Below are 27,029 nucleotides of genomic sequence, written 5' to 3'. Positions count from 1 at the left end.
GTGTCTCTATCTCCTTCAGTTCTGCTCTGATCTTAATTATTTCTTGTGTTTTGCTAGGCTTTGGGTTTGTTTTTTTTTTTTTTTTTTCTTCATTTTGCTCGTCTAGCTCTTTCAATTTTGACGATAGGGTGTCGATTTTAGATATTTTCTTGCCTCTCATGTGGACATTTATTGCTATATATTTTCCTCTAGACAATGCTTTAAATGTGTCCCAGAGATTCTGGCATGTTGTGTCTTCATTCTTGTTGGTTTCAAAGAACATCATTATTTCTGCCTTCATTTCATTGTTTATCCAGTCAGCATTCAAAAGCCAGTTGTTCAGTTTCCAGGAAGCTGTGTGGTTCTGAGTTAGTTTCTGAATTCTGAATTCTAACTTGATTGCACTGTGGTCTGAGAGACTGTTTATTATGATTTCCGTTCTTTTGCGTTTGCTGAGGAGTGAATTACTTCCAATTATGTGGTCAATTTTAGAGTAGGTGTGATGTGATGCTGAGAAAAATGTATATTCTGTGGATTTGGGGTGGAGAGTTCTGTAAATGTGTATTAGGTTTGCTTGTTCCAGGTCTGCATTCAAGTCCTGGATATCCTTGTTAATTTTCTGCCTGGTTGATCTGTCAAATATTGACAGTGGAGTGTTAAAGTCTCCCACTATTATTGTGTGGGAGTCTAAGTCTCTGTAAGAACTTGCTTTATGTATCTGGGTGCTCCTGTATTGGGTGTATATATATTTAGGATGGTTAATTCTTCTTGTTGTAAGATTGTTTCTATATGTAGTAGGAAGAATTCTGAATGATTTCTCATGATTCCCATATTTTGGTTATTCAATCAAACATGAACCGAGGTACTGCTAGGAAGGGACTCTCAAGTTAGAATTAGTTAACTCATTAACTGATTTTAAGCCAGGGAGATTATCCTGGATTAACCAGTTGGGTCCAGCGTAGTCGCATCAGTGTTTACAAGCAGCAGAAAAAGCTAATGGATCAGTCAAATAAATGTCTCAAAAAATAGTAGCAGAGGAGAGATGATGTAGCAGGAGAGGGAGAGGGAGTCAAAGTGAGAGAAGGTCGCCACCACATCTGCTAGCATTGAAGATGGGGCTGAAAACTGGGAATGGAGGTGACTTTGGGAAGATGATAAGAACCACAGGCTGAAAGCTGGAAGGAAAATGGAAACCTCAGTCCCACAACCACATAGAACCAAGTTCTGTAAATAGCCATAGAGTCTCTAGAATGAAATGCAGCCTTGCAAGCACTTTGATTTTGGCCTTGTGCAGGGGCTAGCTAGCTATTCTATGTTGTGCGCGTACTTCCGACTCACAGAAGCTGTGAAATAATAAATGGATGTTTTTTTAAGCTACTGAGTGTGTGGTCATTTATCATGGTAATAGAGAACACATTGCACAAATGTGTTTAGGATATTCTATCAGGGCGGGCTTACTTGCACTTGTGAGCATGGCCTATAAACTGAACCAAGAGCTGTTCAAACAGTCCAGTGCATAGTAAAGTTGCCAGATATACTGAAATAGAAATGATAAGACAATTAGTTCTCACTTTAGAGGTTTGCAACGAAGTATACTCTCAGAAAGCTCTCTTGGTGTTCAATACAGAGGGCTACATACTAGATAGTGAATGTTTAAGTTAAAGGTGGTTGTAGGCAGAATAATGGCCCCCAAAACATCCATGTGCCTGGAACTGGTGATTATGTTATGCTGTATGTTGAGAAAGAATTAAAGTTGTCAGTTGAATTAGAATTGTTAATTGGCTGGTTATAAAAAGGTTATTATATTAAAAAATTAGGTGGGTCCAATGTAATCACAGGAGTCCTTAAAATAGTTTGAATGAGATATGACCATGGAAGAAAGGGAGAGAGATGTGCAACTTTATTGGCTTTGAAGACAGGAAAGAGGCCTCTATAATCTGGAAAAGGCAAGGAAGTGAAATCTCCCCTAGAACCTTCAGAAAGGAACACAGTCCTGCTGGCACTTAAATTTTAACCGGGTAATCCAGGCATGGTGGCTCAAGCCTGTAATCCCAGCACTTTGGGAGACTGAGGTGGGTGGATCACCTGAGGTCAGGAATTCTAGACCAGCCTGGCCAACATTGTGAAACCCTGTTTCTACTAAAAATGCAAACTTATCTGGGCATGGCAGCACACACCTGTAATCCCAGCTACTTGGGAGACTGAGGCAGGAGAATCACTTGAACCCAGGAGGCGGAGGTTGCAATGAGCTGAGATTGCGCCTTTGCACTCTAGCCTGGGCGACAAGAGTGAAACTCTACCTCAAAAAAATAAAATAAACAGTAAATCAATTAATCAATTAATTTAATCAAATAAAAATAAAAAATTTAACCCAGTAAGACCCGTGTCAGACTTCTGACATATGTCAATTACAAATTGCAGATTTGTTTTGTTTACCAAGCTTACCCAACCCATGGCCCACGGGCCACATGCAGCCCAGGATGGCTTTGAATGCAGCCCAACACAAATTCGTAAACTTTCTTAAGACATTATAAAATATTTTCTTTGCAATGTTTTTTTAGCTCATCAGCTATTGTTTGTGTTAATGTATTTTATGTGTGGCCCAAGACAGTTCTTCCAGTGTGGCCCAGGGAAGCCAAAAATTAGACACCCCTGGACTTGAAAGCCCCCAAGACTGTGATAATTTGCTTCACCAGCAAACAGAAAACTAATACAAAGATAAATTGGCTAAAGTAGAAATTAAATTGTTTCTACTCAATTTAAAACACTTACTGTCATATGACGATGTTTTAGTCAACTATGAACTGTGTATATGATGGTAATCTCATGAGAGTATGGTGGAATGAAAATTTCCTATCGCCTAGTGACATTGTAGACTTTATAACATCATAGTTAAAACACATTATTCACATGTTTTTGATGATGCTGCTGTAAAAAAACCTACTGTGCTGGCAGTTAATAAAAGCATAGCACATACATTTATGGATACTGAATAATACTTGATAATGATGATAAATGTCTTTGTTATATGTTTATGTATTTACTACACTATACTTTTATCATCATTTTACAGTGTACCTTTTCCACTTGTTAAAAAAATTAACTGTAAAACAGCCTCATGCCGGTCTTTCAAGAGGTAATTTCAGAAGGCATTGTTACCATAGGAGATGAAAGCTCTGTGCTTGTTATTGCCCCTGGAGACCTTCCAGTGGGACATGGTGTGGAGGTGGAAGACAGTGATATTGATAATCCTGATCCTAGGCTAATGCGTGTGTTTGTGTCACAGTTTTTAACAAAAAAGATTAAACAGATAAAGCTAAAGAACTTTAAAAGGAGAAAAAAGCTTACTGAATAAGGTTGTGAAGAAAGAATACATTTATTTACAGCTGTACAACGTGTTTGTGTTTCAAGCTATTATGAAAGTCAAAAAGTTAAAAAAATTCATAAAATACAAAAGTTACAGTAAGCTAAAGTTAATTTATAATTTAAAAATATATAACGTATATAATTATATATTTTATATATATATATATATATATATATTTATATATATATTTTTTTTTTTTTTTGAGATGGAGCTTCACTCTTGCCACCCAGGCTGGAGTGCAATGGTGCAATCTTGGCTCACCGCAACCTCTGCCTCCTGGGTTCAGGCAATTTTCCTGCCTCAACCTCCTGAGTAGCTGGGATTACAGGCACACGCCACCATGCCCAGCTAATGTTTTTTGTATTTTTAGTAGAGATGGGGTTTCACCATGTTGACCAGGATGGTCTCGATCTCTTGACCTTGTGATCCACCCGCCTCGGCCTTCCAAAGTGCTGGGATTACAGGCTTGAGCCACCGCACCTGGCCTTATATGTTATATATATTAATAAATTGGTTCAGTCTAAGTATACAGTGTATATAAAGTCTACAGTAGTATATAGTAATGTTCTAGGCCTTCACATGCACTCACCACTCATTTATTCAGTCACCCTCAGCAACTTTCAGTCCTATAAGCTCTATTCATGGTAAATTTCATATATAGGTGTGTCATTTTTAAAAATGTTTATACTGTGTTTTATTGTACCTGTTCCATATTTAGATATATTTATATGTACAAATATTTATCAATATGTTATGATTGCCTGCAGAATTCAGTACAATAATATGCTATAAAGTCTTGTGGTCTAGGGGATATAGGCTATACACTATAGCCTGGGTTTGTAGTATGCTACAGCTTCTAGGTCTGTGTAAGTAAATTATTTGACATCACACGATGATAAAATTACCTAAGGACACATTTTTCAGAAGGTATCTCCATCATTAAGCAATTCAATAGTGTATTTAATTCAGTCCCTTCAATGAACTGTTCCTCTTATTTCATCCCTTTCATGTATTTTACTCTACCTTCTAAATTTATTTCCATTCAGTAATTCTTCAAAATGATATTTCTAAGTATTTCATAATTTAATGTGCCCATAGATCACCTTCTTATGTTGGAATGTAAATTCTGATTCACACTGGGGTGGAGCCTTAGCTTCTACATTTTTTTATAAGCTGCTGGTGCACAAAGCATACTTTGCTATACTGAGCTGATAAGATTGTCACAGGTGGAATTAAAAGCATAACTTGTTTTATTGTACCTTGCTAATATTACTCTTGACAGATAATTCATATTTTATATATTGAACTTTTGTGGCAACCCTGCCTTGAGTAAGTCTGTCAGTGACATTTCTCCCTATTCTCCAAGATATCGTAATATTGAAATTTGGTCAATTACAAACCCAACAATGGCCTCTAAGTGTTTAAGTGAAGGAAAGAGTGAAACAGGTCTCTCAATTTAAACCAAAAAATAGAAGTGATTCAGCAAATTTTCCAGGAAGGCATGTGAAAAGCCAAGCTAGATTGAAAGCTGTCCTCTTATTTCAAACGGTTAGCCAAGTTATTAACAAAATGGAGAGTTTCTGGAGGAAATTAAATGTTACTCCATTTAATACTTGAGTGAAAAGAAGGAAATACAGTTTTATTGCTAAGACAGAGAAAGTTTTATTAATCTAGTTAGAAGATCAAACCAGTGGCAATATCCCCTTAAGACAAAGCCAGATCCAGAGCAATACTCTAGTATTATTCAATTCTGCAAAGACTGTGGAAGCTAGAGAAGAAAAAGGTTTAAAACTAGCAGAGTTTGGCACATGAAAATGTAAAAAAGAAGACCATGAAATTTTAAGAAAAGAAGCCACCTTCATAAAAGTGTAAGGTGTAATTGGAAGTACTGATGGCGAAGCTGCCACAAATTATGCAGAAGATCCTGATAACATCATTGATGAAGATGGCTACAGTAAACAATACATTCTCAGCGTAGGTGAAATAACCTTCTATTGGAAGGGTATGACATATATGTGATTTTCATAGCTACAAAGAAGTCAATGTCTGGCTTCAAAACTTCAAAGGACAGATATCTCTCTTGGTGAGGGTCAGGGGATAGCTAATGCAGATGGTGACCAATTTGAAGCTAGTGATTATTTACCATTTTGAAAGTCTAATGCCTTTAATAATTTATGCTAAATCTCCTCTGCCTGTTCAGATAAATGGATCAACAAAACCTGGATGATAGCACATAGCTTTAAAGCATGATGTACTTAATATTTTAAGCCTACAGTTGAGACCTACTACACGAGAAAAAAAAATCCTTTCAAATATAGCTGATTATTTATTGACAGTGAACCTTGTTATCCAAGAGCTCTGATGCAGATGTACAAAGAAATAAATGTTGTTTTCATGCCTGATAACACAGCATCCATTCTACAGTTCATGGATCAAGCAGTAATATCAGCTTTCAAGTCTCATTAATAAAGCAATAGATTTCATAAGGCTAAAGCTTTTATAGATAGTGATTCCTCTGATGGATCTGGGCAAAGTAAATTAAAAACTTTCTGGAAAGGATTCACTTGCCGTTAAGAATATTTGTAATTCATGGGAAAAGGTCAAAATGTCAACAGTAACAGGAGTTTGGATTAAGTTGATTCCAACCTTTGTGGATGACTTGAGAGGTTCCAAATATCAGTCTGAATGTAACTTCAGATGTGGCGGAAATAAAAAGAGAACTAGAATAAAAGTGGAGCATGAAGATGTGACTAAATTGCCGCAATCCTAATGACAAAATTTTAAGGAACAAGGAGTTTACTCCTATGGATGAGCAAAGAAAGTGGTTTCTTCAGATGGAATCTACTCCTGGTGGAGATGCTACGAACATTGTTGAAATGTGGTAAAGGGTTTAGAATATTACTTAAACTTAGTTGATAAAGCAGCAGCAGTTTTGAGAGGACTGACTGGCATTTTCAATGAAGTCTGTGTATAAAATGCTGTCAAAAAACACTGAATCCTGTAGATAAATTTTTTGTGAAACAAGGAGTCAATGGATGCCCCAAACTTTATTGTTTTCTTATTTTAAGAAATTGGCACAACCACCTCAGTCTTCAGCAACCACGACTGTGATTAGTCAGCAGCCATAAGCATCAAAGCAAAACCCTCCACCAGTAGGAAGAATATGACTTGTTGAGGTTTAATGATTGTTAGCATTTTATAGCAACAAAGTATGTTTTAATTAAAGTATTACATTCTTATTTTAGACAAAATGGTATCAGCATAACTTTATAAGCATGGGGAAACCAAAAATTTGTGCGACTCACATTTTTGTGATATATACATTATTGCCAAGGTCTAAAACCTAACCTGCAATGTCTCTGACATATGCCTATACCTTCAGCCTGCCAACTGATTCTTACAGAAGTATCTCTATTTATGTTAATAAGTGGTTAATAAAATAATATATATTATTTATATAATTTATAAATATTGATATATATTTATATAAACAAACTATATATTATTTATATAAACTATATATAATATATAATTTATATATAAGATTATATATGTAATTTTATTAACCACCTAAAAATATATAATATGTATATAACTATATCAAATATATGTGTGTTATGTATATTAACAAAGACTCATTCTTGGAAAATTATTATATAAGCTAGGGACTGTAAATTTCTAACTTCCATATTGAGTAAAAGGTAACTGAGAACTTATGTAACATTATCAGGATTAGATTTGCCTGTGATAATCTCCTTAACATCGTTCCTCAAGGTACCCACAGTACTAGGAAAAAATGCTTGGGTACTTTCCTGTCTTATTTACAAAACAAACCTCTCGATAATTAGTGGTTAGTCTCTAGGAAAATGTACTGAGACATGAAAATTTATTCTGCATTGTACCTTTTTAATTGATGAGTTCTCCAGTATCCAATACAAATTACAAAACCAAATGAATTTGTCTGAAAGTCTGATTTAGTGCAAAAATCATCACTTCCATTTGAAAGTAAGAATTCAGTCTTTACACATTGTCATTATCCCTAAGGAGAGTGACAGTTAGATGGCGGCTTAAGAAATATGTTTCTGATCATTCCAGGAGATGGTTTAAGTAACCCAATGCACACCACTCAGTATACTGTCTTCATCACTCATCCTTCTCCCAGGTAATTCACATGATTTTGCTTCAGTCCCAACCCAATATTTTCATTGTTTTCCATCATCAAAAGGTTTTTTAGAAAGCAGTATTTATGGTAGAACGATTTATATTCCTTTGGGTATGTACCCATCAATGAGATTGCTGAGTCGAATTGTAGTTCTGTTTTAAGATCTTTGAGAATTCTCCAAACTGTTCTCCACAGTGGTTGAACTAATTTACATTCCCATCAGCAGTGTATAAAATGTTCTCTTTTCTCTGAAACCCTGCCAGAATCTGTACACTAAATCCCAGTGAGACACAGTTTAACCATGTAACAAACATACAAATGCACTGCCTGAACCTAAAATTAAAGTTGGAAGAAAATAAATCCATAAAAAGCAGGATTTAAGGAGTTTGATATTAGCCTGGCTAATATAGTGAAACCCTGTCTTCACTAAAATTACAGGAATTTAAGTCTGATTCCAGACCCTAAAGTAGAATCCATGGTGGTAGACCTAAAGCATTGTTTTGTTTGTTTGTTTGTTTTTTAAAGCTCTCTGGATGTTTCTGTCAGTCTGTCAGCTCAGGGTTGAGGTTCTTCGGTCTGTAATGTCACTGCCTAATACAGTAACCACTAGCCAAATGTTAACATGGAACACTTGATGTTTTCAGAGTTTAAAATGAGATGTTCTATAAATGCAAGAGTGCACCAAACTTTGAAGGTTGATGTGAAAAATGAATGTGAAATATCTCATTTTTATTTTGATTATGTGTTGAAATACTATTAAGTTGCACATACTTGGTCAAATAAAATATTTTAATTATTCTTACTTATTTTTATTTTATTCAGGTAGCTACCAGAAATTTTAAAATTATATATGTGGCTCACACTTGTGGCTTGCCTAAAGTACTGGTCTAGAAAGGCATATACCCGTCTAATTTGTTAACTCATGTGGTACCTCTTTCTTCTGCTGTTATTCCACTTTTCCTTTACACATTTCAATGTGCTAGATGCTCAGGTCATCCTCCTGCTACTTTAGTGAATAGTTTCACATTGAGTGAAACAAATCACCTATCAAAGACATCTCTAGACTATTCTCTATAGAAATTTTCTTTTCCCTACTTCTGAAGTAATGTGTGAGCTCTGAAAATAAGATCATTATTTATAGTCATTAGAATTTTGCAACATAAGTGAGCATGGTATACACCAGTACTCTCAAAAGAAATTGTTACAGGAGAAATCCTTCTTCCAAAAATAACAATTGAAGAAACAGATTTGTAAGTACTGATGAGGGAAAAGTGGAAACATAACCTCCTTTATTTTGGAAAGCGTTCATAGCTTCCTGGATGTGAGAGGAACATGGCAATCTGTGATTATTGATACAGTAACTATATTTGTTTTTCCATTCTCTTCTTCATCTGCCTTTTGACTTCTTCTACACATTTAATTTTATTCATATCTATCGAGAATGGGGGAATATAAAGCTTTTAAAACTGTATTTTATCTAGTGAGCTGGACAAATATTTTACCCTTTTTAGGGTACATAGGAAGGGATTCCCCCCTGGCCAGTTAACTTTCACTGTATGAGAAAATCTAAAGGAAAACATTATAAACACTTTAATTCTATTTTTCATTCATTTGCTATACACTTTCTTTGGAACATGTTGTTTTAGCGATCCATATGAACCCTGGCTTTTATCAGTAGTATCTATTTTTGTTCATTACTTTTAATCTTCCTTTTATAAACACAATAATTTTTATAATGAATCCATAAAATCTTGAAGGCTTTATTTTTCATATTTCTACTTAAAACCAATATTATCTACATTATGGGAGTATATATACATACACATTAACATACTATACATACATATGTGCTGTATATGACATATATGGCTAATAGGTATATGACTAACATATATGACTAATACATCCAATACACACACACATACACACACACAATTTATCATGGTTCTCCAGAGAAACAACCAATAGCATGTGTGTGTGTATACACACTTACATAGACACTTAAATGTACATGTATACACCAATACATACACACACATACACTCATAGAGATTTTAAGGAATTTATATTAAGGATATATAGAAAAGAGAGAGAGAAAGAAATATAAATATATAAATATAAATATATGTGCCAGGTCTCACAACCACATGAGTTAATTACTTTATATACATTAATATGTAAGTATATATTACATAGAAATATAAATTATATAATAAATTATATAATATATAATTATATATTTATATTTGCATATTTATTTTGTATATGAAATATATATTACATATAAAGGAATTAACTCATGTGGCTGTTAATATATATTTTTATATGTATATATATAAAGGAATGACCTTATGTGCCTGTTAGAGCTGGCAGTTCTGAAATCTGCAGGGTTGGCTGTCATGTTGGAACCTCAGACAGGATTTTTATGTTACAGTCTTGAAGGAGAAGCATTTCTTTTGTTGGAAATCTCAGTTTTGTTCTTAAGGCATTCAATTGATTAGATAGTTCCCACTCACATTATTGATAGTACTTTCCTTTACTTAAAGTTGACTGCAAATGTTAGTAACATATGCAAATGACATATCTTCACAGCAACATTTAGACTTGCTTTTGATTAAACAATTGATATCATAGCCTAGCTAGGTGGATACATAAAATTTAAGCATATAATTATATTCATATATATATGAATGACTTGATTAAGTGTGAACAATTTATAATACAGTGACTATATTCTGAAGTGATTCAGAGCCTTACAAGATAAAGTGAGTAGTCACTTTAATTTTCATGAAAATCTCATATATATATATATATATATATATGTGTCTATATATATATATATATATATATATATATATATATATTTGTCTGTAGAGAGGTATCAAGTCTGTCAGAAGACACTGGAGTACAGAATCCATCTCTATAAGAGATGAATACGTCATTCAATGCTCCCATTCTTTAAGCTGTGGAGCCTCTATGCTAATAAAATTAAAATCAATCATAATTTTATATACTTTAGTAAACGTTGCAATAATATAATACTATTGGAAATAAGTTCATTAATTAGAATGCAAAAAATTGTGTCATTTAGAATTTTTTACAAAATATATCCAATTTGAAAGTGCAAATTTAATATACCTGTATAATTTTGGATCAAATCTCATGTTTTTGGAACATATCGGTTAAGACACATAATAGAGACAAGCACTAATGGAGATGTTATTCTGAAATACTCTAGAGTTACAGAAGATAAGCAGAATCCAAATGATAGATATCCTACTAGCTTAGGGGAATGTACATAATATGAATTGGGTTCATTTAGTTTAAAAGTTTTAAATTTTCATCACCTATCTTTTCATGGAAAGAAACATCATGATTACATTATATAGTATACATTGTACTATAGAATAATCATAACTGATTTTTGATACAGTCTTACTATAATGAAATGTCAGTTAATTTTTATGTATTTGATCTCCTATCAGCATATTAACTGTATTTGGTTTCCAGCTTTGTATTGCTCCCATTTGTACTTTGCTATTTATTCATTTTCATATATTTCTTCAGTATTACTCACGTTTTAACCCTTTGCCTTTATTGAATTTAGATTTTGTAGCAGTGAGCAAGTTAATAAATACATCTGAACACATGTAATTTTATTTACTAAAACATTAAAGTTCCTTATATCTTGGTAATGCCTACTAGAACACATCATAAAATTCTTTTCATTAATCCCAACTGCACAAAAACTAATTCAGTGGAATGAAAATATAATGAACTAATTGGTATGCAAATCATTAGCAAAATGAACCTGAAATATTTAAAAATGAAATAGCTTCACAATATCTATTAAATGAAAACTTTATATTATATGCATTTAGCCAGAATTCCATCTATTTTCTACATCGTCATGAAAAATGGAGAAAACTGTTAGGTTTTTAAAATTATGAACACTCTAAATATTCCTTCCCTGTCCCTTTTGACTGAAATTTATTGACATTTAGCAATCAGGTTTTCTCTTCATTAATTAAGGTGTGATGTCATTAAGCAGGAAAGTTAAATCCTTGGTCAACGTGGATTTGAGTCCCACTTCTGACTCTGAGGTCTCAGGCAACTGGCTTACTCTTTCTCAGACTTTGAGAAAGTAATCTTATAGATATGAGGAAAATAACATTTTCCACCGAGCTGTGATTCAAAACAATGTATAATTCTTTGCATATAATAAATATTCAGTAAGTGGAAGCTATGCTAATATACGTATAAATGACATAATTATATCGTTGATGTTGCATGAATACATAAATGCATAGAATACACTTTATGTCCTGGCATACAAAATTATCTATCATATAATCACCTCTGCTTAGGGCTTTACGTGTTATATGAATACCCTTAAAAACTTTAATGAGGTAGGCTTAAATATCTGCAATATTTGTAAAGTAACTGATGTTCAAAAATGCCAAGCAACTCTAATCCCTTCAAAGGGAGGTCAGGATTCACACGTGAGACTGTCTATGTCGGTTACTCTGCAGTGTGACATCTGCTTCTTCCAAACTACTGAAATTATTCATTTAAATTTTATCAGTGCCTGAAAGATCACCAAATCTAATGGTTTTGGTTTGGTTTTGTTTTAAATTTTCTGGGTGGGGTGGCTCACACCTGTAATCCCAGATATTTGGGAGGCTGAGGTGGGGAGAATCACTTGAGGCCAGGAATTCAAGACCAGTGTGAGAAATATAGTGAGACTCCATCTCTAAAAAATAAAAATAAATAAGTAAATAAATCTTAACAATTACCCAGGCATTATAGTGCATGTCTGTAGTTCCAGCTACTTGGGAGGCTGAAGTGGGAGGATCACATGAGCCTAGGAGTTGGAGGCTGCAGTGAGCTATGATGGTGCCACTGTACCCCAGCTTCAGTGATAGAGTGAAACCCTGCTAAAAAAATGAATTAAATTAAATATAAAATAAATAAATAAATAAACTAAATGAAAAATTGTATTTTATCTCAGGGAGGCATTGAATACCCTGAAAAAACTTTTCTTTTTTTTTCCTCCCTTTCTCTTTTTTTTTTTTTTTTTTTTTTTTTAAATGTTATTGTATTTGACATGCCCTTGGATTTTCTCCTCTTTCTCTGGAAGTTAGAGGAGTTTGATTGATAATGCATGTTGTGGTAAAATGAAAATGGATTATGGAAACAGACCTGTATTAGAATACTTGAGCAAGACACATACTTCTGAAACTTGTTTTCTCATTAGTGGATAGTAATGACGCCTATCTTGCAGGGATATTATGAAGCCTAAGTGGATAACATTTGTAAAGCATCTAACATAATTCACATCACAACATATCATATCACTTCAAAATCTGGTTACATCACATTACATACTTATTTTTGAGATTTTGGCCACAAGGTATATGGGTTTTCTGAAGTTCTGCCATGGAACCTTTATTTACCCTGTATATTTTATTTCTGTGGTAAATTTCATCCGCACTCATGTTTATAAATGTTATTTTATTATTAGACTATCCATAATAATTCTGCTTGTGATCCAGATACATTTTTCTCTTCCTCACTGCCTTCTTGACTGTTGCATTAGCCTCTGTTCTTTTCCTCTATTATGTGTCTATTTTCTACCCTTTTTTCAAAATATCCTCTTAATGTATATATTTTATCTTAACAAATAGAGTCCAAAATTATCAGTGAATATTCATTGCTACCCAAAAGACTAAAAGTCACATATGTGACTTTTATATATGAATATCTATGATCTTTATATATGAATATATATATATATATATTTTCAATTCATTTGAGAATATCTCTGCAACCTGTTTTCCTAATTTATCATAACATGTACCTCTCCTGCGGAGAAGCAGAACTGTTTGTTATTTATTAAACATATTTTGCCCCAAAAAACAGCCCGCTGTTTCTGAAATTAAACCCATTCTTCAAAGACTAATTCAAATTTTACTCTATAACTAAAGTTGTTAAAGCTTCTCCTAAAGAGAATGATGTCTTCCCTTATACATGTTTATTGCTTAGATACTCTATTGATAGCTTGACTGGAGTATTATTCTCATTTTCCTTTTATTTTATACAGTACGCATACATGCATAGTCATTTAGCAGTCTTAGCCCCCCTACTGTTTACTAAACTGCCTTGATTAAATGCCATATTATGTTGAATCACCTTTATATAACTTCTTACATGATTTTTCATTCTATAAATATAAAATTTTATAGAATGAACAATTTCTAGAATCGCAAAAATATCCATACAGTAAAAACACATTCAATAACATTTAGTATTTTTAAGAAATTCACTTTTTATCTGATTTTTTTCATTTTTATCTGTGAGAGCTATTATACATGATCAATACTATGCTTTAAAAATAATTATTATCTAGTTATATTCTCTATAATAAAATATTTCTTTTCCAATGTGTCACAAAACTCATGATTTCAGGTTGTATAAAGGAAATGGTGAATAAATTGCAAGGGAAATACTACCCTTCGTTCTTTGAAGCTGAATATTCTTATTTCCATTCAGAAATAGCCAACATAGAGAGCACCAGTATTTGATTTTTGTGAGCCATGCAGTGTCCTTAACTGCTAGTAGGAGTGTAAATTAGTGCAACCATTATGGAAGACAGTGAGTTGATTCTGCAAGGATCTAGAATTAGAAATACCATTTGACCCAGCAATCCCATTACTGGGTATATACCCAAAGGGTTATAAATTGTTCGTTGTAAAGACACATGCACACCTGTGTTCATTGTGGCACTGTTTACAATAGCAAATACTTGGAACCAATCCAAAGGCCCATCAAGGATAGATTATATAAAGAAAATGTGACACATATACACCATGGAATACTATGCAGTCATAAAAAAGGATGATTTCATGTTCTTTGCAGGGATATATGTATCTGGAAACCAACATTCTCAGCCAGCTGACACAAGAACAGAAAAATCAAACACCACATGTTCTCACTCATAAGTGGGTGTTGAACAATGAGAACACATGGACACAGGGAGGGGAACGTAACACACTGGGGTCTGTTGGGGGGTGGGGACCTAGGGGAGCGATAGCAGGGGTTGGGGAGATTTGGGTGGGATAACATTAGGAGAAATACCTAATGTAGGTGATGGAAGGATGGAGGCAGCAAAGCACCACGGCATGTGAATACCTGTGTAACAGTCCTGCAAGATCTACACATGTACCCAAGAACTTAGAGTATAATAATAATAAAAAAGAATGTATAAAACAGGAAAACATAAAGTTTGAGTGAGTGCACCCTGCAATGTTATATGATATATTGCAGATTTTGTCAGTACTGTATAAGCAGCCTTGCTTTGAAAGTTCTTTTCTGACTACAGTTTGATTGAGGCACAATCTCTTTGAAAGAGAAAACAGTTATATTAATAAAATTCAGAAATCAATGCTTTATCTCAAAACACTGCCAAAATGCTTACGATATATAGAGAGATAAAGTGACATGCCTAAGACAAATAAAACATCATATAAAAACAGAAAATAAAGCAGAAATAGTATTTGCAATCATCACCTTTCAGACACAATTGTAGAGACCTGAAATATAGTCCCTATGAAATCGAAAGCAATCACGGAACACAGTGCATGACAAGGTGGGGAGTGGGAGGCCCAGAGCTCTCTAGAACATTTATTATCATTGTAGAGCTCAGAAAGTACTTTTCTTATGAAGCCACTGATGTTTAGTTTTCAAACCAGCCATATAAATGTGCAGCAATTTGAGAGTCAGCACAGAATGTTAAAGACAAATTTTTCCCCCATGGGTGTTATCAAATACTGTGAAATCTTTAAGACTTGAAGGTTTTTCACATTTCCACGCTTCTGTGAATAAGAAAGAAATTTCTTCAAGAAAGAAAAGCAATCTTGTTTTCAGGGAGAGGTAGCGAATAGCCTTCCATTCTGCATCAGATGTTACTGTATTTCCACTGTACTTTAGATGTCTTTGTTTTACCCTAAATGTACAGAATATTTAAAGATAATCTCAGTAGAATATATACAAATATATACATACTGTTCTTTTATCTACTGCTTATACTTTCAAATAGATGTCCTTCACCAAGGAATTGTTTTAAATATTTTTTGTACAAAATACTTGTAATCATTGCAGAAGCACATATAAATATACATTAAATATGTTTTTAGAGGTAATATAAAACTTTACCTCTGAATTTCATACAATAGTCCTCATTTTATATTATGCTTTTTCATTTAATCCCAAATAAAATTAATATAAAGAGAATATTGTCTATACAGTGGCAATCCTTGCTAAAGTTTCATTTGTAATATATTATTAGCAGACAAAGACTGAACCTGAACAGATACCCTTATCTTGGGAAGCCTATGGGAAAATTAATAGATTTTATGTTATATGTGGAACCATTGTCCATAGCATTCCTCTTAGCAGTTCTAAAACCATTAAAACCAATGGTGAAATAGAAAAGTTAGTTGCATATTACCTTAAAAAATTATCAACTATAAAAGAAAAATAAGAACTCCACTTAATTATATGTTAGAATGGCATGTATGAAATATTAGCTCCTTTCTAAGTCATACAAAACAATTTAGAGTTTCTGGAGAGTATTTAGAAGTATCCAGCATAAAAGACATGGAATCAACCCAAATGCCCATCAACAATAGACTGAAGAAAATATGGTACATATATACCACAAAATACTATGCAGCCATAAAAAGGAATGAGATCATGTCCTTTGCAAGGGACATCGATGACGCTGGAAACCATTATCCTCAGCAAACTAACACAGGAGCTGAAAACCAAATACCACATGTTCTCACTTATAAGTGGGAGCTGAGCAATGAGAACACATTGAAACAGGGCAGAGAACAACACACACTGGGGTTCATCAAGGGGTCGGGGAGAGACAGCATTAGGAAAGATACTTAACACATGCTGGGCTTAATATCTAGGTGATGGGTTGATAGGTGCAGCAAACCACGATGGTACATGTTTATCTACACATCCTGCACGTGTACCCCAAATAAAAATAAATTTTTAAAAAAACAGAAAAAACAATTACCCAACATATATTGTTTATTTTGAAGGTGATGAACTTTACGTATAAGGCAGTGTATAGAATTTCCCAAAGCTCACATCATGACTTAATGTCATAGTTACAGTGTGTTAGTTAATTAAAATGGTGCTAAATAACTTATTACAGGGGTCAGAATATGTATGCATATTTTATCACTAGTACTAGATGTAAACCCAGGTATTTATTTAAATTTCAGTTTTATATTTTATTCTATTTGGTATCTCAATCTTTACTTATAAATTTCACCAAAAATTAAAGTTGTAAATTATGCAGCAAATTAAAATTAAATTGAATTTCCAGAAATCACAGCATGTAATAATATTCCAAAATTGATTTGGAATGAGGCCAACAGCCCAAAGAATTAATGAGCGTACTTATCTATTATCACACATAGTAATATCTAAACTGTTCTACCAAAAAGAAACCTGAATTTGCATGTTTATCACAGCACTACTCAGAATAGCAAAGACATGGGATCCACTTAAGCAGATATCGATAATGGTGGTACATACACACCGTGGAATAATAGGCCGCCATAAAAAGAATGAAATCATGTCCTTTGTGGCAACATGGATGCAGCTGGAGGTCATTTTCTTAAGCAAATTAATGCAGAAACAGAAACACAAATGCTGCATGTTCTCACTTATAAGTGAGCTATAAACAGTGAGAACACGCAGACACAAAAATGGGAACAATAGACACAAAGGATTTCGAAAGCAGGGAGGGAAGAAGGGAGGCAAAGAAACTACCTATTGGGTGCTATGTGCACTACTGGGACAACAGGATTATTAGACACACAAACTTCAGTATCATACAAAATACCTGTAAAACAAACTGTACATATACCCTCACATTTAAAATTAAAATGAATAAAAAAAAATAGTTTTGGATTTCACAATAGGCAACATAAAGGGAAACAGAAGCAAATGTATGTGAGGTAGGTTAATATTAATTACCCAGATTTAATGTTGAGTAAACACAACTGAGAATAACACTTAGAAATCCATGATACAATTTTAACTTCAAAGAATAAAGGAGAAGATAGTTTGTTAATTTTAGCACAGGCAGTTTTGTTAGACTAAATGCCACAATGCCTATTATGTTTATTTCAGAAATAAAAGTATATAAATTACTCCCAAACCTTAAAAGTAGCAAGAAAACCAAATGGCCTGATGAGGTCATTGTAGATTTGCCTAGAACTACCTGAAGATATCTGTATCTGTGATTGTTATTCACAAAGGACAGCTTGCTTAAAATCAAGGCTATATATTAGTAATGAAGAATAATACATAGTAGAACTTTTGGAATGCTGTGCAAGTGTAGTTGAATCACTTTAGAAACAGAGCTCTTACAATTCACACACTGTCCTTTAACATTGGAAAGCTTGTTAATAAACTTGACCACTTTAATAGATCAAAGGAGAAAAAATATACATATGATTAGCAAAGTTGATGGAAGAAGTAAAAGAATTTAAAACTCATTTATAATAAGAACAATTACTAAGTTGGGAATAATAAATAAGCTTACTCTGATAAAGTCTATAAACAGCCTATGGCAAATATAATTAATGTAGAAATTTACTTCACATTATCTTTAAAGTAAGGCATAAGACAACATTACTGCAAACAAGTTTCTATTGAACATAGAATTGAACATAGTAGTAAGTGCCACAGTGAAATAATTATAAGTAAATAAGGAATTAAAAAGGACTGAAAAAGGAAAATAATGATTTTATTGCAGATTATATAATTGATGACAGAAAATCAAGAGAATCTACAGGCAAACTATTAAGATCCATTAAAGTGTTCACCTAGATCACTGAAACTACATTTCATGTAAAGAAAAGGCTGTTCCTAGAAAAACATAAAAAAAGAATATTTAAAGTCAAACATAAAGATTGTTTTTACACAGGCTGTGGTTGTTTGCTATGTAACAATCCTGCAGGATCTGCACATGTACCCTAGACCTGAAAGTACAATAATAGAAGAAAAAAAAAGAGTGGTCATGTAAAATGTATTGCTGGAGTGAAACGATGGTCCTAAATATGAAAATCAATGTATTAATCCATATTAATAAATTAAGAGAAAATCCTTCCAAAAAAGTTAGTTTTTAGAGTAGTAAATGTAAGTCATTTAGAAATAAAGTTAAAAATAATGTACAAGTGCCTTACAGAAATATAGAAAATGCAATTGAAATCCAAAGAGCTAAATAATAAAAAGATATGTTTATCGACAGAACAATGTAACATAATGAATGATTTAATAAAATAATAATAATATTAATCAAATGCAGTTCTGAACAGCATTTTATAGTTTTTCATGGAATATGGGCTTCTCATGGAATATGGGCTTCTGAATTGAAAACAAATTTGGAAATATAAATGTCCATGAATAACAAAGATTATATTGGAGAATATAACAAGGTGGTTTATTTCTCTAGAGGATATTGTGTCTAAATAAAAACTGTATTAATTTGTTGTTGGCATTTTAAATTGTGAAGAAACCATTCAGATAATAATTCATAGAAAATTGGCTATCTGAATGGAAAAAAAACTGAGTTATATTCCTGTCTCATCCTACAAGTTAGAAAAATATCTTTCCAAATTAAAGAGCTTTTGTGAATAGTGCAATTTTGAAACTTAGAGAAATATAAGTGATCTTTTATGATTTTTAGGTAAGGGAAACAAATAATGCAACTATGAATTTTAATGAATTTGATTTCATAAAATTTAAAAATTCCTGTGGGATGAGAAAAATGATAAAAGTTCAGAGTAAAGGTGAATCACAGATAGAGAGCAGAAAGTTCAAACCATGCCACTATAAAGACTTAGAAAACTATGCATCAATAACAAGAGAAGATTAATCTATTGGAAATTGCTAAAGAAAGTCAACAGAGAATTTACAGAAAGAAAACTAATTGGCCAACTATGGTCTCACTAGTAATCAAACAAATGCTTGTTTTAACAAAGACGCTGGTAAAAAGATATAAGTCTAATAGCATCAAATGCTAGAGGGGGCTGTCAGATTAATACATGATTAATGGGAATAGAAAGTCATACAATTTATTAAACTTGGGAAATTAGAGTTTCACAATCACGATATGTCTTCAGTTTTCTGGCTAATACCTAGTCTGCAGAAACTCTTGAATGTATAATTTGTATTGTTTGTAATTCCAGTGCTTATAATAATAGAAAAATAAAACCAACCTAAGTATGTTTCTGTTAGAGAAGAGACAAATTATAATTTATTTCCACAATGAAATAGTATACACCACGATGAATAAAAATTAAAAAATATTGAGAGAATTACTCAAATATTAAATATTTCAAAATTATGCTTTAAAAAGGATACAGTTCATGTAAAACTTTAAAACAAAGATATGCCAGTTGTGTGTGTTTATATTGCGTGTCTGTAGCCTAAAGAAAATGCTGTTCACAGGAACCATCAATATATTTGGAGAAAGTGTTTATGACTGGGAACAAGAGAGGAGAAGTGATGGCAGTTGGTTATTAGCAATATCTGCTTCAACTTTTAACACTTTGTTTAGTAGATAAAAATCCAGACTAAAATGGCAAAATGTTATATCATAATACAGGGTCATAATTTTTCTTACATTTTTATTTTGTATTTTTCTTTATGTTTGCATTTAGTTCTTGTTTTTAAACATGAAACAAGTAATTTCTAAATTATATTTAAAATTATTTTGTGTAAACATGATTTAAGTTACATTTTTGTGTATTTCAAAATGTATGTGTGTGTTCTTGTGAAATGGCTTTAGATTAATAATAATGATGGAGATTTTCTTCTTCAATTATTTTCTGTACCCTTTGCAGCCCACAAAACACATTGAACTTGCTTGAAAGCCTGAATGTGGTATTTGAGGGGATTTTAATTCATCAAAATAATTTAAGAGTAATAAAATATACCTAAATGGATTATCAAATGCCTTTCCTTTTAACATCTTAGTAACCTATATTTGATTTGCTGCATTGCTTGCAGTAGAGCCTAATAAAAATACAGTTATAGACACATTACTCATTTACATGCTGTTGACTTGGTTCGTGTCAAAATTATATTCAAAATACATGGAAAACAAAATATAATAGCGTATTTAATAAGGTACCACTTTTACTAACTTACATCTTAGGCATTATAGCATTAATAAATGCTATTTCTTTACTATTTCTATTACTTTCTTTGTGTTGTAGACATTTGCAAATACTTTGCATACATAACAGTCTTCATGAACCCTATATCTCAGCTCTTATAGATGACACATAGAGCCAGGAATGTCAAGTAACTTGCCCAAGGTTGCATAGCCAGGAAGTGGTATATCTGGCATTTGCATTCTAATAGTTATCTTCAGGATAAGAACTTGCTTATGTCATTATCTCATTCACTCTGCCTATGAATCCCTTTTGTTCATACCATATTATATGTGAATCTAGTCCCTAACTAGTTCCATAAGTATTTGGTGAATACTTTCTTGTATTATTTATTGTTCTTGGTCTGGTAATATGGAAGCTAAAAGAATTTTTCATGAACCAAAAGTATGTTAGTCATTGCAGACATATTTACAAGCCAAGGTTTTTAAGCTTCTCTGAACTATAAATTGGTCCATGTTTTGGAGATTACATTAAGCCTTGTATAAAATCAATAAAAAAATCATATAACATTATTACATGTATGCACAAGAAATGTTCTAACAGATTTATTTATATTTATTTGACAGAAACACACACAGGTAAGAGGTAGTTAGTATTCTCTTTTTAACAATGAGTAATCGTAGGCACAGAAATTTTGTGGACTTTGTCTAAGTTTTCGTAGTTATGAGGTGCCAGATTTGGCTGATTAGTTTCTATCAGTAGTCATGAAATACCATTTGTTTGCAAAAAAGAAAAAAAAGAGAAAATATATATTTTTTATTTATTTTTAATTATTCTATTAACGTATTAAAAATTGAAAGAAGCAACCATTATTCTATATTTATCTCATCCAAATTCTTCTTGTCAATAAAAAAATAATTTTCACTTTTTTTGAGATCATCATGATAAAAGGTGATTTCAGATTTGCTTGATTTTAATATCCTATTTTAAAAACATAAAAATTGACAATGCTGTCTATCCCCAAAATATTTATTTTGTTTCTATTATGTGATTTTACTGGACCATGTATTCCAAGCCTGAGGCCCAAAGATACTAAAGCACCCTTTTTCAATCACAATGTGCTTTCATCCTGTAAGTACAAATATTATTCTGTGATGTTTCTTCTTTCCTCTCCATCTCCTCCCTTTCCCACTCTCATCTCACCACGATGAAAAATATCAAGTCTGTCTTATTCATCTTTGTAAATTGTTTTGCTGTCAGTAGGGTGCTTAGCCATAATCTATTTTTAAGAATTGTGTCAAAATTGAATCATGTTGCCCTCCAAAATGTTCTCAGGTGATGTTAGAACCAGAAAATGGGAAAATCAAACTTTCAAGAATGTTCTGTTTGAGAGTTTATAATTTAAGCACATAGATATTGCATAAAATATGCTTAGGTCTTCATTCATTAACACTACTTCTGGTAATAACTATGAAGTTCAGAACCACAGACTGAGTATGCTTTCCTACCTTCTGCCTGTAGTTGTAGGTAAGTGGAATATTTCATTATAGAAAGAGATATGAGAGATATGTAGACACAATTTGGGAAATTATAAAATATTTCTGAAGACCCTACTCAAATGTGTGCTGGATGTAAAATTTTGAAAATTCGAAAATTTTCAAAATTAACAGACAGTTTCAGGTAAGATGAGTGATTGAGAATTATTGCTAAAAACATAGAAGTGATATATTGATTTGCACTAAGAAAATTTGAAAGTACAGTGCCAAATGTACCTAGTTGCCTAACTCTTGAAGCTATAGAGCTGATTTAGTAGATGAAGGAGCAGTAAATTTAGCAGAACTTTTCATAAAACAGAGATGTGCATGGAACATCCAAAATATTACCTAATAAATTGAACTTCTGTGGGATTTATATGGCAGTTATCCCTATTATAATTTAATGGGCAAAGTTCTGACAAAAAACTTACAGGAACATATGTATCATTATCATATACTTCCTGGGAAAATAGTATAAGATTTTCACTTTTAGAAAAAGAAACAGAATACAAAATTACATATACATGGCAAAAGGCTTGGCTTATAAGTATAATTTTATACTATAGAATTAATGCATATTATTATGGACAATTCCTTATGACTGTATTAAATTATATTTCAAGGATAGCTTTAATAGTTTAATAATTGTTAGAAGTTATTAATGAGGCAAAACATAGGAGAGTATATTTAATGTATCTTGCTTCTAAAACTTTGAAAATATTTCAATCAAAGTTAATATTGTACAAAATAATTTTATTTGATTTGAGTGGAGCTCATAGTGAAACATTATTTATGGATTTTATGTAGGTCATACTGTTTCCAACCAAACACATCTTACTTTAATGTGTCATTTTCTCATCTATTGAGGTCTAAGATTTCTAAACAACTGATTCATATCTCTTTAAATGTAAAACTTTTTGTGTATATAATTACCACTTTACATAATTTTTCTTTTTTTTTTTTGTAGACCAATTATTTTGCATTCATTTTGTATGGTTTCTCCCTAAGTAAACAGCATATGCTCAACACAATGGCTTTTCTTGATGATATTTTACCATTACACAAACCAGTTTTCTTAATTGTAGTAATATTATGCTTTCCTCAGTGGTGTCAGCTTTTTAGCTCCTAATTCTGAACCACCTCTTTACATATTCATCTCACTCTTAAAGACAATTTTAAATCCTTTCTCCCCAGTTATTTTGCAGTAAGCGTGAACTCTGATGATACTTGATTCATAGACAGGATCAAAAGGAGCTTTCAGGTGATTGAGGATTCTAAATCCCTGTCACCCAAGTAATGCTGGAGTTACTTAAGTTTAAACCAGTTATGCATGTTTGCATTTTTATTATATTCAAATTATATGCATAAAATGTAAATAAATAATTTTTGAAGAACACATAAATGGCTACATATTCATATGTAAATTACCATTGAAAAACAGATTACTGACTTGTGAAAAGTAAGTACATTAACTTGTTACATTAATATTAATAGTCATTTCTAAAAGCACTGAATTAAATATTTTTTTAGGTTTTAGAGGAATCAGTTAATAATCATTGTTGAATTTCAGCTGTACAGCCCTGTTTGAATATTGCTTGAGTTGCCACTTGATGGCAGTCGTGCCTTTGGCATCAGAAGGGCAGTTTGCTTCTCTTCTGGTAAATAGGATTTAGAATATTTAAAAATATAGTCAGTGATCTTAGTACAATTTAACTTGTTATGGGAAAAATTACATCCATTATTAGGACTAATTTTTGCTATATATGTAAACATATATTTCATGCATGATTTTTAATTATGTATAGACATTATTGAGTAAAAGTTTTCAAACTATTTTAGCTTTCAAAATTATTTTCTGGTGAAATTCCAAAATTGTTTTAGTTCTTCTATATGCCATCCTTTGTATCATTTTCATAAACTGTAGGGGCAACTCACCTTTGTGCTGCATTTGACCCAGATTTAGAAAAATTCGGAAGTCTTTTGACATACTTAATTACAAAATGGTTTCCAAATGTTGGTTCTTGAAAACCTGAAAATTTCCAGTCTTAAAATTCCTGGGATTTTGCAGAAAATTCCTACATTTCTACTTTTGCTTTAAGGTAGAAGGACTTAGTTGCTTTTCCTGAGATGTTATACTAATTACCCTATTCTCACTTTCAATTTTTTAAAAACATTCTCAGTTAAGTTTGAGAGGTGGTTATTGACTTTTTTTCTGTGACTTCCTTCTAGATTTTTTATTTTCTATTTGACAGAAGAAAGAAGATTGATAAAAATTGGCAAGTTCTTTCTTTGCTTTGTTTTGCTTTTAGTTCTGTCTCCCTCTTCAAGACCCATTCTTCACAATCAGAATGAGAGCTGACTTTTTTACCTTGGAAACATCCTACTGCTAACTGCATTAAAAAGATTTTCAGTCAGTCTTTTGTTTCCCATAAAGCTCCAACTTTTACATTTTTCTCAATTTATGTAATTTAAACTAGAGTTCCCTTACTGATCATGTTTCATAGAATATGATTTCATTTTTTTATTTTAGTAGTCAAAAATACATGTTTCTTAACTCCTTAGAATCAATACAGAGTATTTTTAATTTCACATGCCATTTTTCTCTCCACAGACATTTTAATCAAATTAATTATTGAAGTGATTAACTCATAAGATACTACAAAATATATATTGTTTAGATAAAATGACCATATTAATTATTTATTGCTGTCTGGACAATTATATGAATGCACTTAAATTTCAAAACTTGTTTTAAGGTACATTGTCAGGTACAAAATGATGTTTTGGCATCAGCCACTGTGGATACAAATAACATGTAAAACACAATAAGTTTCATGTCAGCAACTGCTAAGATTGCTAAAATTCAACAAATGTTTCTCCACAAAAGTAATTTGGATCATAATACATTTTCTCTTTGCTATCTAAGAATATCAGTAAAAATTACCATGTTTTGTTTGGTATTAGAATAGAAGTAATAGAATGAAATCTGGTGGTATTACCATATACCATTATCAATAAAAATGCCTTACTTTTGAAAGAAGTTATATTTTTTTTGTAGCATGTGATGCTCTAAGAGCATTAAAATGTTCATAATTTTTACATTTACAAGTCCTCAATTGTCATATACCCCAGGTGAAAAGACTGTATTTAAAATGCTCATAGAGATTTTCCAAATATTAGTCTAAAGGAAAATTATTAATACTGAATTGCCACTTAAGTGAAATGTGTGAGAGATATTTTTGCACTGTTTTATCTGTCCATTTATTAACGACCTAAAATATACTAGAGCAGCACCTTGCCCTGGAAATACTCTAGGTAATGCAGGAGTAAAATAGGACCACTTCACTCATGAACTTAAATTCTATACAAAAAGAAAAGTAATAAATAAATGGATAAATATGTGCGATGCTAGGAAGAATACAAGATACTATGTGATCACAATATAGATGCATCTTACTTAGCTTAAAGACAAAATCAGTAAGACTCTTTGTAAGAAAATACATTAAATATGCACTTACATTTTATTTAAATGGGATTATACATAGGCAAAATTTAAATTAAGTTAGAATATGTATGAACTCTTAAGAGAGTATTGAAATATGAAACAGTTTCTCTGTTAAAGTGCTCAGAGAAAAAATATGCTGATTCTCAATTTTATAATAACTTTATTTAGTGAAGACATTTCTCATTTGCACATTATCCATAGTGTGAATCATACATGCAATTGTTTTCTAGGCATTAATGACCTCTTAACCCAAACTTTTCCTATGAGTTAATGAGTGTCTGGAATAAAGGGAGCTTTTAAGCAGAGTAGAAGACCCTTGGTCCATGTGATCATTATCTTATGAGAAATGCCTGACCAACAGGTTATTATGCTGTTACTGTGCTGAGAATTTAAATGAATGATGAATACATTGTTCAGTAGATTCTTTTCCAATTCAAGTAGATATTTAGTAACAAGCAAATTGCAGTTAAGGGTATTTTAATTCCGTCTTTTACTTTTATATTGCCTGCTTTTCTAATGGCATAATGTCTGCTATAGTATTTTCCAGTTTTAAAAGCGAAACACTGTAGTAAAATAGTTTTGAAGTTATTTCCACATATCCATCAGGCAAGTCAGAATAGGGCATGGAATTCAATTGTTCAAGCACCTTTTGTCTTAAGTAATCTTATGGCAGGTACACAATTTAAAACAAAAGAAAAGTGGGGAGAGAATTAACATGAATTTTAACATGCGTTAGTAATAAAGATATTTTTTAAAAGCTTCAGATCTTTGCTTTTTTAAAATCAATTCAATTTTTTATAAGAACTTAATGAAATGTGTTATATTTTATATTACAGCTTTTGGCAAGGAAGAAGTACTTGGAATTGAATGTTACAGGAATTTTTTAGGAAAACTTAATAAATAGTTTTATTCTTTCCTTTTCTGATTAAATAATATCAAATTTATTTGTTATATAGTATATATAAATTAACATGACCAACATTTGAAAAAATATGTAAGTAGGTAAACCTATTTCACTTCATTATCTCTATTCATTATATTACATTGATAATTATAAAATTCTCCAGAAGTACCTAAAATTATAAACTGAAAATGCTGTACCTCAAGTGATCACTCTGTCCTCAAATCAGGACCCTTAGTATTGAATATAACAGAAAATTTAAATAAAATTTTCCATTTTATTTACATGATGAACAGAATAATTTGACTCAGCTTACTGAAATGCATAGAGGCTGTAGATGAAATTTAACACCTCAAATTCAGCAGAAAATTC

General features: G+C 32.0%; 1 protein-coding gene across 3 annotated transcripts in view; it reads left to right on the top strand.

Annotated features, from left to right (window-relative positions):
• NCAM2 (neural cell adhesion molecule 2) overlaps window positions 1-27,029 on the top strand; it is a 540,885-nt gene that overhangs the window by 225,181 nt on the left and 288,675 nt on the right. The window contains exon 1 of one of the 3 annotated variants that reach the window (XM_032277134.1): window positions 21,683-22,243. The exons of 1 other annotated variant lie outside the window; for it this stretch is intronic. In XM_032277134.1, coding sequence (XP_032133025.1) covers window positions 22,144-22,243 — 100 coding nt within the window. In that variant the 5' untranslated portion in view covers window positions 21,683-22,143. Of the gene's footprint in view, window positions 1-21,682; window positions 22,244-27,029 lie in introns of those variants that run through there. One more of the 3 variants, XM_032277132.1, reaches the window with a different exon arrangement.

Source organism: Sapajus apella, unplaced genomic scaffold, assembly GCF_009761245.1.
Source record: "Sapajus apella isolate SASKATOON/1434 unplaced genomic scaffold, GSC_monkey_1.0 scaffold8, whole genome shotgun sequence".
In the NCBI taxonomy this organism is placed as follows: Eukaryota; Metazoa; Chordata; class Mammalia; order Primates; family Cebidae; genus Sapajus; species Sapajus apella.
This window is presented reverse-complemented; position numbering and strand designations above follow the sequence as displayed.